Source organism: Carettochelys insculpta, chromosome 4 (assembly GCF_033958435.1).
Source record: "Carettochelys insculpta isolate YL-2023 chromosome 4, ASM3395843v1, whole genome shotgun sequence".
NCBI lineage: Eukaryota > Metazoa > Chordata > Testudines > Carettochelyidae > Carettochelys > Carettochelys insculpta.
In genome coordinates, this window is record NC_134140.1 from 84,163,217 (window position 1) to 84,181,455 (window position 18,239).

At 42.5% G+C, this 18,239-nt stretch overlaps 1 protein-coding gene across 2 annotated transcripts in view; it reads right to left on the minus strand.

The window, feature by feature from the left end:
* The window catches only part of DCLK2 (doublecortin like kinase 2), a 151,702-nt gene extending 133,765 nt beyond the window's left edge, over window positions 1–17,937 (minus strand). For both annotated transcript variants that reach the window (XM_074991901.1, XM_074991900.1), the window contains exon 1: window positions 16,950–17,937. In XM_074991901.1, coding sequence (XP_074848002.1) covers window positions 16,950–17,370 — 421 coding nt within the window. In that variant the 5' untranslated portion in view covers window positions 17,371–17,937. The remainder of the gene's footprint in view (window positions 1–16,949) is intronic.
* Window positions 17,938–18,239: the final 302 nt, after the last annotated feature.

Sequence of the window (18,239 nt, forward strand, 5' to 3'; positions counted from 1 at the left end):
CTAATTCCAGCACACCTGGAGAGCAGCGGCCAGAGCGGAGCACTGTGGGGTACATATGGGACACCTCTGGAGGCTAATAAATTTGATTTTAAGACATGGCTCTTCCACTCTGGCCTTTAATCGAACTTTTGAATTCGAGCTTGATGCTATACCCATCAGATAATGACGATATTGTTATCTTGATATTAGTGCTCCCTAAAAATCAAGCTAATGGTATTTAAAGTGAAGACAGTAACTTGATAATATCGAGCTAATTGCTTTAAATTCAAATTTATCTCATAGTGTAGACGCAGCCTGTGAAAGTGACTGACTAAAAAAATCCTAGGACTGTGAAATTAACCACAATGGACTAGGAATTTAGCAGCGGTCCAGTGATATTATATAAAGCCATTGAAATCAGCAACCTCTGGAATAAAGTAAGTCAAGAACCCAAATAACTCTTGCACTGGAGTGCAACTAAGACATGAAATTTTGACTACCACCACCAAAGCAAACAAACGCCTTAGAAGTAGCTCCATAAGATGGCCACAAAATGTACGTAAAGGAGACAAAGTTAGCTGTTGTAGTTTCACCCAAAAAGCTTCAATTTTCTCAGTCACTTGGACTCTGAATGAAAGATGCTTTGAAGGACGACAGATGTATAGTTGTGAACATGTGCTAAACCAATAGCAAAGTAGGAAGGACCGTTGCCTACAAAATGCTAATTCAAAGTGACATTCACTACGTTTGAATTCAGCCAACACTAAAAACTAACAAAAGCTGTAACAGTCTAACCAGTATGGTTTCTCTCTAGCCATACTGAGCCACCCAGAGCTCTTCTGCAGCCAAAATAAAGAGCAGCAGCCACAAACGGTGACACTACAAGTCACACACATTCCATCTACACTTCAGTACGATAGTGTCACATCAGGCTGTTAAGACCACCACATCCTAATGCCACCCATAGTTACCAGATAAAGAAACATATCTCAAGATGGGCAAAGAAAACTTAGTTAACAGAATTTCACCTGGCAAGCAACAACTTATCAATAACTGAGGTTGTGGAATCACCATTCTATGATGATTGTCTTCACTTTTCTACTGTTTTCTGTATAATCGCTGTCTGGTTTGTTATTCCTCCCATCTACCGTATAATTAATTTTGTTAGGCATAAATCAGTTAAGGTGGTGAGTTATGATTGGTTAGGTAATTCTGTTACAGTATGCTATGATTAGTTAGTAAAATTATACTGAAATAATTGGTCAAGGTATAACTCAGCAGAACTCAAGTTTCACAACTTAAACTGGGGTCCAAGATGGAAGGAAACATCATCAAGCAAGAAAGATGGAAGAAGGAACACCCCGCCCCGCCCCCAAAACACCCTGAGGTGCAGCAACCAGCATCCAGAGAATGACTGACTGTCCCATCAGGGGAAGCCTGACTGTTTTTACCAGGATTGGTGAGCATGATACTGTGTGCTTAGCATGTATGCTGCTTTCTTAGTAATTGTAAATAGAGAATAAGAATGTTACTGTGCAGGTCTTTTTCAGTGGTACAGAACCTGCACACCCACAGGGAATTACACCCTGAGCTCTAGGAATTGGGTAAGGGTGGAAGTTTAACAGGGTCATACCTTGAGCCCTGTGGATTGGGTAAAGGTGTGTGTGTCCCCTCGAGTGTGGAAGGGATAAAGAAATTTGTGTGGGTTACAAAGCCAAAGGTAAGCCTCAGGGCCAAGGCTTAAGTTTAAAGACAATGAAGGAATGAAAACGAAAGTTGGAAAGGAACAGGTTCCGTAGCTGAAACACATACATTAGTTTTTTCTAGTGAATGAAAGGATAACAATAAGAATTCATGTTCTTAGAATGTTTGCCTTTACAGATCTTCCCAGTGCTACCTCAATGTTGCCATTGCATATGCTAATAATGATAGGATATTTTATTTGTACTACATTAGTTAATGTGACATACTGTTTATAAGCTTTATAATGGGAGACCTGTCACATCAAGAGAATGCTACCATAGTATTTTAAATATCTATTAATCTACCAGAACAGTGTAAACTTTGATTAGTTCCATTTTCCCTGGTGTGAATAAAACCATCTCTTCAGAACTTCTCAGGAAATCATGGGGTCTATTTACTCATATTTTTGAGAAGACATGTCAAGTTGGGGTGTTATGGTTTTCTTCCTTTCAAAGGAAGAGGAGGGGAGTCTTTCTAATGAAAGTTTTAGAAAAAGAGTTGAACAATCTGAAATGGATTCTGGAAAATTCAGTATTTTAGCTGTATTTTGCCAAACCCCCATTTCGGATCACACACTTCATGCAGTTCATGAAAGAACCATCAATATACACAAGCAAAAAGGGCACAGCAGAACAACATTGGTATAACAAGCAATCTGATACGTGAAGAAGCCTATTATTTGGTCACTTAGAACAGAGCTTCCCAAACTCCATTGTACCACAACCCCTTTCTGACAACAAAAATTTCTAAACATCCCAGGAGACCGGACCAAAGCATGAGCCTGCTTATGCCCAACTACCCCAAGCAGAGAGGCCAAAGCCCAAGGGCTTCAACTCCACGAAGGGGGCCGGTAACTTAAGTCCCCATGCTTAGGTCTCAAGTTCTCTGGCTTTAGCCCTGAGTGGTAGGTCTTGGGGCCCAAAAAGCCTAAGCCAGTCCTGGCAACCTACAGCCTGATTGCTACTTCCTTAACAGTACTACAGATATTAGTCAGTTGTTTTCAGCTCTATGCCTACATTTGGATTCTATTTGTGGTAGTGTCTCTCTTCATGCAGGAACAGACTGAGCTACCACACCTGCACATCTGGCAAGATTCAACATAGGATCAAAAGAGATGACTACAGTAAAGCCTCGAAATGTGTGATTGCGAGTTAAGTGCAACTTAAAATTATGCTCCCCCCAGCCCCACTTCAAACCCGCCCCCCATGCCTCCAGTTCACCCCCACCCCAAGGATGGTTCCGACCATCCCCACCCCCACGTGGCCTCAACTCAACCCCCATGCATGGTCCCAGGTCAACCCTGCCCAAAGGGCCGCATGGCCCCAGCTCACCACCCCTTCTGCAGCCCTAACCCACCCCAGACTTAACCCCCCTGGTCCTCTCCCACCGCTAGGCTTAACCCCCACCTATTACCCCGCTCACCCCAGGACTTACCTTTCAAAAGGAGCTGCAGCTGCTCTTGCTGCTTCCCCAGCTGCATAACATGCCTTCCATCAGGGAAAAAAAGCCACCCCTGACTTATGCAAAATTCAAATTACGCAAGGGTGCATGGGAATGGAACCCTCGCATAACTCGAGGAACTACTGTATTCTAAAAATGGGGTGTGTGGCGAGCCTAACATTCTCTCTTTAAAATACAGGAGGGTGTGCTTGGTTGAGTAATTTAAGAGAGAAAAGATGAAATCTTGGCTCCATTGAGAGTTCAATGGCAGAACCCCTGACTGACTTCCAGGGGACCAGGATCCCTCCCAAAGTGCCTAAATATCATCAAGTATCGGAGGGGTAGCCGTGTTAGTCTGGATCTGTAACAGCAACCAAGGGTTCTGTGGCACCTTATAGACTAACAGAAAAGTTTTGAGCATGAGCTTTTGTGAGCACAGACACTTCATCAGATGCTCTAAATATCAGAGACCTTGCTAAACATTCTGATAGTTGGAGTAATTAATTACTGTTAAGGCACCATTTTGCATGTTCTCATGGGTTATGCACCAAACTGGGAACCAAAAAAAACACAAGCACTAACCTTAGCTCTGCCAGGTAAACTAGCAGGCTGCACTGACTTCAGCTAGCACATGTAAATGCAAATAATCACCTCCCACTTCAGCAATGAATGCTGCTCTGCAAACAAGATTTGCTTCATTGAGAGGACAAATGGAGTTTCCAAAAGACAGCACAAACTCCAACATCTATATATCATCAAGAAAGAACACCACCACCCAGCCAGGAAAGCATTAATGTTTGTAAAATGTTCAAACACCACTTATTTTAGCTAGATCACCTTCTTGTGTTAAGAGTATTTTGCTTCTCTCTTTTGCTGGAAAAAAAAACTGGCTTAGTTGAAAGCATTTTACATTCTCTTTTACAGGACATGATCATGGATTACTCTGTACGCATAAAGCCAGTGAGTTTGATTATATGTTATCTTTACCATAGAACCTGCTGATTTTTAAATCCATGTGAACTCAATTTTGAATTAATGAGCAAAAATCCTCTGATGCTGTCACTATTGGCTCCCACGAAATACAGACATTGATGTGTAGAAATTTTTCCTTCCAAGGTTACATGCTGTATTTAAACCCGCATTAATGAACACAATGTAACAAAAGGCATAAAAGTGCAATTCCAGAACAGCACAACGCAAGCACAGCTGTTCTTCTAACATTCCCATAAGCGGCTTTCCCACTTCAGCTGTGTATACCTATTATCTAAACTGGAGACTAAGGAAGACTCAAACCCAAAGACATCGGTGGGGATCCTTTGTATCAGACCCTAATTTTCAAAATTACTCATAAACATATCATTCCAAGAGAGTTAGCATGATTCTATCTCCATATAACAGCTGAATTTCCAAGTACACTTTAACACCCTTCATCCAGGTGTCTAATACAGCAACACTCTAGTTCAGACCCCCACATAGCAGGAGTGCCATAATTATAATAAAAACAAAATGAATTTAAATACAGTGCAACAAAAAATGTATACATATATCTATTCACTGTACTGTCTAGCAAAAATTTAACTTGTAAGCATGAGAATTGGCTGAGCACTGTATTGTACAATCAGTGGTTTTCTGCTTAATTGCCTCCACATGATAACAAAAACAAAGCAGTTTACATACAGTGCATTAAGGATTTACCTTATGACATTTCATACACATATGTACAAAAAGCTTTAACAACAGACTTGGCTTACCCTACATCATGACAAAAACCCACGAGCTGGAGAATTCCACAACCTGGCATATTTTATTTCCCAAAGCTGCCAGATTAAACAGGTGCAAGGCTGTTGACACTAAGGCACAGTGAATTTTAGAGATGTATGTTATACTGAACTACTTTTAAGCTGATACATAACAGCCTCAAATGGCACATATATCTAGCAATTCCCTCACTGAAAATACAAAGCAAGAGTCTTTAGAACATAGCAGTGTGGTGTTTTTTTTTAAAAAAAGAGTGGGATACGAGTCTGGTTAGGTTTTTTTTTTCCTTATTCCTTCACAATATTGTTGATAAACTAACATTTCCATTCACTAGAAGATGCTTATCAGTAACATTTGTTACTATCAAATTCCACTGCCTGGACTTGGGGTGCACAACGCTCCAGCAGCCTGGGCCCTCTATAAAGTACAAAGTACCCCAAACCCTCCGTTCCCTGCCTACATGTGAACTCCTGAATGGTTTATCATTTAAGGGATAAAGTAACCTTCTAACCCACTTTAAGAATCTGTTTACACCCATAATGCTCTGATCAAAAAAAAAATTTAGTTAAAGAAGTAAGAGGCTTTTTAGGCAGAAATAACATGAGTGCTACTGAAATACATTGCAGTCTGGCTTCTGTATCCAGCCAAACTATTCTGCAGGAAGCTCAGCCGGGTTGCAGAACACTTTTGGCAAAAGTACGAAAGTACCTCACAAGTTGGCATTCTAATTTCAACGGAGCATCTGTAACATCCAAAGATTTAGGACAATGTCTACAGCAATCAAGAAGTGACATCTTTTTTGTGCAGAACTCCATTTTATAAGAAATCCCCAAATAAAAGCCTGTGTTTGTTTAAAAAATTATACAGTAACTTCTGTTGACACTTTGTATCATTATACAATCAACAAAATAATTAAACTCTGCCTCAGAGATTGGAGTGTTACATGTGAAAAAACTACTGCCTGCCTTTAATACCCAAATTCTTAAGTAGTGTGTCCATGGGCTAGGAAACTAAAACTTTTCCTAATAATATATACTTCACCTAAACACCTGTCAAACCCTAACACAAAACACTTTTGGATCAAGCTTCATACTTTTTCGGAATAGTGTTCAAAACGCCCTACAAAATCAAGACATTTGGCTGTGCATCTATAAAACTGACATCGCACAGAAGTAATATAAAAGATAAGTAAGGGATCCTTGAAACCAACTATTTTCTAGATGCATATGAAATTGGGATATGCTATTTTTTTTCCTGATTTTAAGCAGGTATGTTTATTAAATATTCCTATAAATAATAATAATTAGTTATATCTAGCTATGTAAAAATAATATTCTGACTTAATGAAATTGAAAAAAATCTAAACATAAACCTTGAAAAGCAACAAACAATTAAAATATTTGAGACGTGATTACACATGGTCATGAGGAAACTAGCTGTGAAACATCTCAGTGCCTTTCATGACACGGACATTTTACATCACAGCCAACTGGTTACAGATTTACCAAGCAAACCAAAATTATTCCTATACCTCATGATCAAAAATACAGTATGCCAAAGGAAGATTTACAGATATTCCATTTAAACTTCACCATTGTGAGCAAAGCCTCAGAATTCAAGACTCCCAGATTTCAATGTTTTACCCAAGTAAGAACAACAAAATATGCCCCTCTGTATCCACAAGATATGATGATCCCACTCAGTTAACTCAGTTCAGAACAGATCTAAAGAACTTCGCTGTACCTCCTACAGCATGAATGAAGAGGTCTTTGGATTGCTTAAGTGTCTTAGAAAACTCAGTGTAAAATGCTTACTGAAAATGCTCTGCCATACTTCCTATATGTTTGGAAGCTGCATAACAATGTAGTGGGAAACTAGATAGGAACCAGCATCCACTATTACACAATACTTTCAGTAGCCTCTAACTTTATACATATTAATATTTAATGTTTTTTTCTTGTCTACACCCAATTTGAGTAAAAACAATCAACTACACAAAGCTCAGGGAATTCAAGAAACGAAAGGGTAAATGAGAACTGCATTTACATCAACCACAACGGAGTTTCACCAGAGTTACATTAAGACAACAGAGATCAGAATCTTCCCCATAATTTCCAGAACACTTGTAGTTTAGTTCCATTCTAAATGCAGTTAAAACTTCAACCATAATTTTGCAATAGTGGAGCTCTTTATGTTTCTCTTCCTTGGTTTAAAATAAGATTCTTTTATAAATATCATGACATTCAATACTGAAATGTTCCTGATACAGAGCAGAGGCCAGTCCATTTACTGATGTATTAGACAAACAAAAGTTAATTGTGTTTATCTGAATGTACCTTGTATGTATATTAAAATAAATCAACTCAATCTTTGAAAATAAACAGATGCATATATCTGACTAGCCATATATATGTATAAACTACATTAGTAGACAACATATGCACATTTTCAGATGTTTCTAACATTTCTCAATGGCTATGTCCACATGAGAAGCATCGGTTGGCAGAAGTGACTGTCAGAAGAGATTACCAGACATAACTTCTGTTGACAGATTGCGTCTACACATAAAAGCAGATGGAAACAGCAATCCACTCCGTCGACAGAGAACAGCCAGACTGCCGCACACTTTGAAATCCCCTTATTCCTTTCACAAAGGATGCCATGTAGACAACCAAGCATGATTGAATGCGGAACTTTCAATGTGCTATGGCTGCCATTATGCTAATGAGGTGCTACGTATTCATTTCAGCACCTCATTAGCATATCTCAAAGTGTCTCATTAGCATCTCCCTTTTTGGAAGTGGGGTGCTAATGTAGACCCAGCCTATATGACAATAGGAAAAGGGCTCCTGGCTGTTGATCAGAGAGACTTCAGGAGTTCACTGTCTACTTTACTGGTTTTGATAGATGGCTCTTTTAGGCAACTCTCTCTCTCTCAATGTATTGTATAGGGCAGGGAGCCTAGTTTTCTACTAGGGGCTTTGTGAATCCCAGTTGTTGTCTCAGTGATTCCTTGCACCTAGGAGCTAGAAAATTAAGCACCAAGTCCCTTATGGACACATACATAATTTTAGTTCAGCCATTTTTGTAACCCAAAGTTACTCTGCTCAAAGTACACATATGAAAAAGCAGTCCAATGGACAATCTTTTGGCTAAGATGTCAGCTTAGAATGAAAATATTTCTTAATTGTAACGATAGCATTAGGTTAAAAGAAGCTATGTGTACTCCAGAGAGATATCTACTTAAGAATCCCCACTCTGAAAAGCAGATTTAGAACTAGACTCTTGGACATAGTTCCCCCTGAGCTGCACAGCTTCCCATTAAGGCCCACACAGGGCTCAGAGCCAAAACAGGGAAAGATGCCTCCCCGCAAGCCTTGAAGCTTCTGGGGCCAGCAGGGAGGAGCCCCTCCCCAGTGGGGAGCCACCCAGGTAAGCCTGAACCACAAAGCCCTGCTCCACTTTGAGCATTCCACCCACCAGCCAAGCACCCTCCCGCACCCCAGAGACCTCATCCGCAGCCACACCCTCCCAGCCCAGAGTCCATACATCCTCCTGCATACCAACAACCAGCCCTGAGTCCCTCCCCTGCTGCACCTCAAAGCCTTCATGCCCAGCCCAAGCCCTTGACCCCAAAATCTATCCTTAATCCTGAGCCCCTTATCCCCAGCCCACAGCCCCAGCACCCCAATCCCCTGACCCAGGGCTGAGCCCTCTCTCACGCAGAACCCCTTGGCCCCACTGCCACTACCTTAATTTTGTTTTGTGCTCCAATAAGAAGGTGATATGTCACATACCACATCCACACTGGTGCACATAAAAATCAGTGGAGGGAGGGAACACTGGTGTAGGGGGGAGAGATGTCCCTTTGTCCGCTTTTGTGAGGTGTTAATGGACTTCTATTAATTCCTGAAGCAGAGAAAGTGTCCTGCTTCTCAATGGGAAACTACACAACAGAGCAGAATAGCTGACACAGTTAAGAGGATCCCTAGAGAGCCATGAGACCATCAGTCCCCATTATTTTTAAGCAAATGTTCTACTTCAAGGCACATAGGTCAAAGCAGACATCTGGTTGCATTTCATGTTTCTTTCTCAAACCTCAGCTCATTCTAATTTGCATCCTTAGTATCCATTATTTCTAATAAGTTCAAACTCTGACTGGTTCTTCTACAGTGCCAGCTACTACTGGTGACTCTTTCCTCTGACCTTCCAGTTTCAAGGATCATTGGAAAGTATTAGGGCTGTCTATCACAGTTAATTTGCACAATTAACTAAAAATAATTAGTTACAATTAATCACACTATAACAATACAGTACCAACAGAAGTTAAATATTTTAATACGTTTTTGTACATTTTGTATTGTGTTGTAACTGAAATCAATATAGAAAGTACTGTTCTTACTTTATTATTTTGATTACAAATATACATACTGTAAAAAGTTGTATTTTTCAATTCATCTCATTCAAGTACCATAGTGCAATTTTTTTTTTTTTTAATCAGGAAAGCGCAACTTACAAATGTAGATTTTTTTTTTTTTTTTTTGCTGGTCACATAACTGCACGGAAAAACAAAAGTAAAACATTAAAGCCTACAAGTGCTGTCAGTCCTACTTCTTCTGCCAATCACTAAGCCTATGTCTATACTAGACATAGAAGTTGACTGCTGATATGTAATTTTAGCTATGCCAATTTCATAGCTAAAAACTGATTTATCAGCAGTTGACTTCAATGGCTGTCTCTGTTAACAGGGGCGTTCCTCCTGTCGACTTTTCTTAAACCTTGCCACATGTGAGGAGTGCCGTTTTGTGCACATGTAAAATAAAACCGTGGAAGATCGACCCTGAGCAGGTCAATCTTCCACGGTAGCACTGACTTAGCCTAACACAAATGAGTTTGTTTACAGTGACAGAAAGCATGTTGTCTGGGCTGGTGACTGAAAGAACAATCCCATGTAAATATTTTGCAACAACAGCTACAACCGTGTTACAGTGGAATGACTGTGCTCACTTTCAGGTTACATTGTAAACAAGAAGCAGGCAGCATTATCTGCTGCAAACTAATCTAACTTGCTCTGAGTGACTGGCTGAGCAAAAAGTAAGACTGAATGGACTTGTAAATGCTAAAAAGTTCACATTGTTTTATTTTGAATGCAGGGTTTTGGGTTTTTTTGCATATAATTCCACATTTGTAAGTTGAACTGTCACGATAAAGAGATGGAATGCTGGTACAGGTAAGAGAGAAATTGAAAAATACAATTTTTCTTTTACCATGCAAATATTTGTAATAAAAATATAAAGTAAGCACTATACATGCTGCATTTGACTTTCTAATTGAAATCAATGCATTTGAAAATGTAGAAAACCTTCAAAATATTTATTATTGTTTAACAGTCCAAATAACCTTGTTAATTGTGTAGTCAGTCATGATTTTTTTGTCCTCTTCACAGCCCTAAAAGTATGTTTTCTGTGCTTCATACCACAAGGCAACCAGATTTCCAGAGCATAGTACACTTATTTTCCTTCCTTTGCTAGATCCTTGACCACCATACTACTGATCATGTTCTAGTTCTCAATCTTCTTACAGTCCTCACATTGGTACCCTCTGAGAAGCTAGGATGCACCCCCTGCCCCCCGGCTCCTTTCTCTGCTTGCTCCCTCTCTCGCTCCTTTTATTTTGTAAGGGGATAGAGATGACAGTTTTCTGAAAGTATCAGAGGGGTAGTCATGTTAGTCTGTATCTGCAAACACAATGAAAAGTCTCATGGCACCTTACAGACTAACAGATTTTTGGAGCACAAGTTTTCATGGACAAAGACCTACTTTAACAGGTGCATGGGATGAAGTGCATCTTTGTCCATGAACGCTTATGCTCGAAAAAAATCTCTTAGTCTAAGGTGCACAGGTGAGTTTTGTGAGAGGCAGATTAATGCTATAGGTTATTGACCTTGTTGACCTATCATTTGGCTTAGCCACAAGTAGCAGCATTGCTACCCTGAATTACACTCCAATAAACTATAATTTTTTCCTACTAAAGAGATCACTACTGGTTGTTTTATTTATGTCAGTTTGTTGCACAAACATTTTCTATGTAAACTGAAAATAGAACCTCTCTCCAAAACATGTTTAAAAGACAAATATTTTAAAAGCATTAAAAAATCCTTTCCTTCCCTTGTTTTACCATCCAGATCATCCCTGCCCCTTCTGATCTCTGAGACGCTTTGGCTTCAGCAAGAAGATAACTGTATCTTTTGCAAGCAGAAGATACAAATTGTTAACTGGTGCTAGCATCTGGTTGCTCTTGCATGAAGAATGATACACTTTTACCAAGTAGGTCAAGAGCATCTCAGTTGACTCTTTAGTACTTTAACAGGATCAACCTGATACTGTGATATGCAGTAATAATAGTCAAAAACAGCAGTACTTGGATTACTCACTAATTGGTTCCCACCAATGCTTTCTTCCTTCTGCTCCCTGTTAACATAAAGCAGCCATATCCTCAAGCAGATAAAACATTATCCCTGCCATGGATAATGATAACCCCACACCCTTCTAAAGGACTTCTGTACATGCTGCTAACATCCTGAACAACCTTGAATGGGATGCCCTGGGTGCTGACACACCACAAGAGTTTTAACTGTTGCCATTAAAAGCAAGCATTATTGAAAGTATTTGTGCTATACCAAGCACTAAAGATGCCCTATCACTTGTCATGTAAGAATGCCAGCTTCTTCATCAAAGACCACTTTTTCACCGTTTCTTCCACAAGTCCAAAGTAATCTCATGATTAAAACCAGCGCACTTCAATATTTTACTAATTCCAGAAAAATCAAAGTATGTGATAATAAAAGACTGCATGACAAGTAAAAATCTGGAAGTTTAAAAAAAAAAAAAAAAAGACACAAACAAGGAGAGGCATGAGCACCAGCTTCTGCCACTATGAGTTATAATCTATCGCTCCTCCCCGTTCCTAGTGCTCAGGCAACAGAGTGGTAATATAAATCCACTTCACGAATCGAAAAACTAGACACTTAACTAGACATATCATATATACCTCAGTTTCTGTCAATGAAAATTATGTCCCACATTCAATCAATCAATCATTGGGAGTGGGAAGGGAGAAAGTTAAAGAAGTCTGATTATGGTTATAAAGATAAAAATGCATATGGAAATCCTACTATCCCAAAAGAAGAATATTGGTTGCTGTAACATACAGTAAATGTGAACATCACCAGAAGGTTGCGGTACCTGAGGTAGCTGGTTGCATTGACTCTAGTACCTGACCACCAGTTACCATACACAAGAGCCTTCCACTGTATTTTATTTACGACATATGCCCCTCTACTAATGGTGCAAAAACAATACACACACACACACACACACACACTACCTAGCAGTACTCATAAGGATAAATATGAGACGTTAGAAACACGGGTATTGCAAGAGAATGTATACCAAATAATATATCCTATGCACCCTATTCTCAACAGTTCATCGTGCGGTTAATGAATTTGCCAAGAACATTTGTGTCCTGTGTATTGAAGGTCACAAGTCCTGCTTCTATTTCAACAGGAGCAAAACCTTAAAGACGCTTCTCTCTCCTCATAGCCTATGCAGGCAACTGACGTGTCAAATTGACAGTAGAGATATTTACATCTATTGAACTGCCGACAGATCATTCTCTCTAGAACAGCGTAAGGCCATAAGCAGCCCACAGTCTGGATGCAATTTACTAGGGTTAAGCCTGGGCGGGCAGCCAGCCTCATGCTTTGTTTATATGAGCCTGAGCAGGTACAGATTCAACTCCCAATGGTTGCAATTCACTGTTCCTGGACAAATGGAGCTGTGGCAAGTGACACTAGCTGGGCCTCCATTTCCAACAGCTGCAATTGGCAGGGAACAGTGAACTGCAGCCAATAGCAGCTGCAAGTGACTGTACCTGCAGACACACAGGTAAACAAAGAATCTAGCAGCTCAGCAGGGGTTAACCATGGCAAACCATATCCGGCCCAAACCTGCTGTATAAGGGTCCTCAGCATCTCTGATCCAACAGGATGAGTTTGCATGAGCTTCAGGATATGGTGCCAAGTATGTTTAACCAAACTTGTTGAGGGATGTGAAATGTTATTAGTGGCAGTTGTTAGGTTACATTTACAGTTGTGGTATGTACTATTGAGTTTGCACGTGGCTATAAGTTATAGATACCTATACACATTTAAAAAAAAGCAACAACAAAAAGATTGTCTGGCTGATTTTTAAAAAGTGTCAGCAATAGAATTTCTTACTGTATGCACCCAAGCACACAAAGCATGTAGCATCTCAATTTCGCTAATTCAGAATAGCATGACACAGAGTTTGATCAGCCAGTTCTTAATTGTCTCAATGTGCTCTTCTGCACTGGAGCTATATATTTCCAAGAGCTGCAAAGAGTGATTCCAAGTGGAGACAGGCACTGCATTTGTCACAGAGACAGGGGCTTCATTTCAGCTCATCTGATATAGCTGCTGCTGTAGCCAACAAATCAGAACTCTTGATTCTCAGTGTCAGTTACCATAATGGACAAGATATGCACATAGCTTGTCCTGCCAACAAAGATATGAAGGACTAAGGTGGCTGGTTGCATTGGCTCTGGTGCCTGACCAGTAGTTACCACACACAAGAGCCTTCCACTGTACTTTATTTGCAATATATGCTCCTCTACTAATGGTGCAGAAACAACTAAAGCCTACTGCTGTCCTTTCAGGATCATTAACTCATCTATGGAATTCCATTTAAGTTTTGTTGGTCAGCAGGGGAGAGCAAATAAAGAGTAAATGTTTCTCCACCAAACTGATGGAGTCCTACCTGCAAAGGAGGGTTTCTGCCGGCTCATATAACAGATGTTATAGCCTCTGTTTGTACAGTTTTTCACTGCCTTTACATGCTTCCTGCTCCAGAGTTTACTCTCTTCTATCTGCATGGTCAATAGATTTATAACTGAAGCTAATGGTGAAATTGTGTATGCTAATTGGGGCATATGCTAATCCAATTATGTGATGCTGAAGGACTTTCCTGTGAGCTGTGTTGATCACAGATAAATGAGCAAATTATTGGGTATTTTTTCCTTTATTTTACTGAGGGAAGTGATGGTCCAATCACAGTATTATCGTTGTTTCTGTGCATCTGAGGAATAAAGCAAAATGGCACGCTCAGGCTATGTCTACACTAGCCCCAAGCTTCGAAATGGTCATGCAAATGGCCATTTCGAGGTTTACTAATGAAGCACTGAAATACATATTCAGCGCCTCATTAGCATGTAGGTGGCTTCGGCACTTCGAAATTGATGCGGCTCGTCCAGATGGGGCTCCTTTTCGAAAGGACCCCGCCTACTTCGAAGTCCCCTTATTCCTATGAAATATGTATATGAAATATGTATTTCATCACTTCATTAGTGATCTTCAATCACTTCGATCACCATTTGCATGGACATTTCGAAGTTTGGGACTAGCGTAGACATGGCCTCAGTGAGCATATAACAAGAAAAAAAAATACAGGCCACATTTGCACCCTTCCAACCATAACTGAATTAAATAAAAAGTGCAGAGCTGTAGAAGCAAAATTCCTCCTGATGATTCTAATCAATACATGAAAAATAAACACAATGATACGATAGATCATGGGTACATAAAGTTGGGAAGCAGGCCCCCTAACCGGTGGGTGGGCGGGTGGGTGTGTGTGTGAGAGAGAGATGGCTGCTGAGTGTCAGGCTCATCCACCTCATTAGAAATATCTTACTGTTTTTATGTATGTGTATTTATATACACCTAATGTATTTTTGTGACAGTACTTGCTGGTACCGAGTACCGGCACCTCAGCAGCCTGAACCATGGGATTGGCTGGGTGAGGTGGGGGGAGCTGGCTGTGTACCAGCACCTTTTCTTTTAAAAAAGAGCACTGGATATACCAATTAATAAAGTTTTTTCATTCTACAGGCTTATTTTCTTACACATGCCAGAAGATTTTTTTCCATATTGCCAAAACTGAAATTTCTACCAGTTTGGGATACAATAGAGAGGTTGGAGAGCCCCTGCTAATTGCAGGGACAAAAAGTAGGACCCAAAGTAAAAATGTTGCTCACTTCTGCCACAGAGGGAAGATTATGAATATCCTGAGAGGAATCAGTTTTAACAATAACTGTACTAAAAGTCACCTGAAATAGGCTTTGGAAAATCAATTTATTAAACCTCTGGGTGCTTTGGCATTCAGTTTAATTGTTATTTAAAAGATCTCTCACTAGGTACCCATTTTGACGGTCTGCATGGAGATTTAGCCTATTGATGCACAAACCTTCTGCCAAATTTCATATTCACTTAAACACCATATTCTGACTCCACTGACTTAAGCCCCAAGAGTGAAGTTCTGATCCTGTTGTAAAGACTGGCTCAAATGAGACTCACAATTCTGCTTAGGCAAGACTATGGGGGAATAATGTTATTGTTAAAAAAATGGACAAGTTAGTAGAGAACAAGCAATTAATGAAAACATAATTCAGTATATTTATATATCACATGCAGAACACCTGCTTGTACCAATTATTACACACCCACATATGCAGCACAGCCACCTTTTAAATGGCTCTTTAAAAAAAATGAATAGTCCCTCTTTAAAGAGAGGGATTTGAGGATGATTATGGGTGTTGTGTTACAGACAAGGCTTGAAAAAGCAAAGGCTGGAATGTAGGAACTCCGTAAGATTCTCCTACTCCTGCTTAAGGCAAGAGTAACTGACTTACAAACCAGAGATGGCAGCTTCTTCAGTAGAGCATTGGACCATACTTTTAAAAGGTGTTTAGGTACCTAAAATGCAGGTGGGTACGCAGTGAGATTTTCACTAGTGACTTGGCATTTAGCTCCCACAAATTTTAGTGGGAATTTGGTACTTTTCAATATTCCCCTAGATTTCAAGCTGCAGCCATAAAACACTTTCAGAAGCTTGGCCCACTGCAGACTGTCACTGAACCTCAACAGGGTGTCAGCCCTAAGTTGCTTCTAAAAAAGTGACTTCAATCTCCAGTCTGGTCCATTAAATGCCAAAGCATAAATATCAAGGCTCTTTCAGGATGACAGTTCTAAGATAATTTTACAATACAAGGTACTACTCTTTTTCTGAAGAAGCCAGAATCACCGTATGAAACAGCAACATTATTGTAACAGAACGCTATGGGAGTTAAATTAAAATATTTCCTGTTCCAAATATATATGAAGATATCTGAACTACAGCTGGAAAAACGTACTGCTGATCCTATAGCTCAAATAAACTATTTGCCAGTTAATGAATCATTTAGGATCAAATCACAAAAACTAATGAAAGGAGGCTGGGGCTAGGAAGGAAGAAAGAAAGGTGTAGTCACAGGAATCAGCACAGAACAAAAAGGCTTCTAAAGCTAGCTCTTCCTCTGTCTAGGCATGTATTTTTGGGAAACTGTTCAGCTTCTGTGCACCTGTGTCCTCTTTCTCTCTCTACAGCAGGGCTAATACTTACCTACTTCCCTGTAAAGATTCATTATTTAAAAAAAAAAAAAAAAAGGCAAACAAAAAACCCCACAACTCTGCAGATGAAAGGGAACCAAATTCCACTAAAACAGACCAGCTCTGGACTGAAGCCAATAGAATTACAGAAGTCATCCCTAAAGTAATTACTCTTGGTAAGGTGCCTTGTGGGTTTAGACAGGGAAAGCACAACGGGAGAACCTGAAGGTCTTGTGTAGTGGAGGCTAGAGGACTGGAAAGGCACAAGGTGCTCAGGAACTAACAAGAGGAGGCATCTTACCAAGAGGTCAAGCCAGGCTGAGCAAAGCCCCTCTTAAGAGCCAGCTTTCCTGGGCCATTTAGGGATCTGGGGCAAGCAGATTAAAACATACAAAAGAGGAGGGTGCTCAGCCCTGCCATGAGGCAGGGGACCGGACTCGATGACCTCCAGAGGTCCCTTCCAGTTCTATGACACAGGTGTATCATCTGCACTTCACCCCTCAGCAGCGGCAGGTGCGTCTCTTACCTTCCACCAGCTCCTCCAGGCTGGTGAGTTTCCGGCTGCCATCAATGGTGTAGATGGTGCGGACCCCCTGGGGCAGGCTCACGTTGTCCGACAAGGACCTGGTGAGCTCGGCCAGGAGAGCATCGAAGGAGCGGAAGCGGTCGCTGGAAATGGCGAACACCAAGCCCTTGAAGTACCTGTCGCCGTTGCGGTAGAACCGGGCTTTCTTGGCTTTCTTCTCCGAGCTGAGGGCCTGCAGCGTCCGCGTGCGGTAGAAGCTGCAGTGCGCGCTGTGCGCGGGGCTCGGGATGAGCCCGTTCCCCTTGGGCCCGGAGCTGCTGCTGCAACTCGAGCTGGTCCCCGCCCGGCGGGACCCCGCGCGCTGCTGCCTTTTGTCCCGCTCCTCGAAGTGCTCCAGCTCAATGCTCCTGGCGCTGGCCATCGAGCGCCGGACGGATGGCACCTCCCCGCTGGCAGCCGCCCGTCCCCGGCCCGGGGCCCCCGGAACCTGCCGCTAAGCCCGGCTCGGGGCACGCAAATACAGCGCCGCCCTAACGGGGCATCCCGCGCGGAGCGGCCGAGAGAGAGCGCAGCGCCACCCGCCCCTCACTGCCCTCGGGAGCGGCAGCCCCGCCTGCGGCGCGGTGCTCTCTGCCCCCTCTTAACGCGCGCGCGGAGGCATCCCCGGGACGGGGGCGGCCGAGGCACGCGCCGCGCAGCGCCACGAACTCCAGCGGGCGGGCAGGCTCTCGCCGGGGCCCCGCAGCCGCACACAATGAAGAGGCTGCCGCTAGCCGGGAGGCCCCCAGTCAGGCCATGCTCTGCCGCGGCGCTGCGGGGTGGGGGCGGCGGGTCCACCCCGCCCGCCCGGCTCGGCTCCCCCCGGCGCGCGGGCGGGCGCACAAAAGCAGGCGCGGGGCGCGGGCAGCCCCTCCCTTCCCGCCCAGCGCCGCCGCAGCTGGGGGAAAGAAAGTGCCGGCCCGATCCGCGCCTTCCGCTGCCGCTGCCGCTGCCGCCGCCGCCGCCGCCTGCCCTGGCGGGCGCAGAGACTCACACAGAAGCTGCGCCCGCAGCCCGGCCGGTCCGCGCTAATGGCAATGCATCGGGCGAGGCAGGCGAGGGCTTCTCCGGGGTCCTAGACACACACCCGCCCCTCGCTCAGGCGCCTCGCGGGGTCTGAGCGCTGTTGCGTGCCCGTGATCTCCCCCAGTGCAACCGGCCGCCCGGCGGGAGGGGAGAGCTGGCGCCCCCCAAACGCACCGCCGTGGCGAACACCCGGCGGAGCGGGAGAGCCGACCTTCCCGGCGCGTT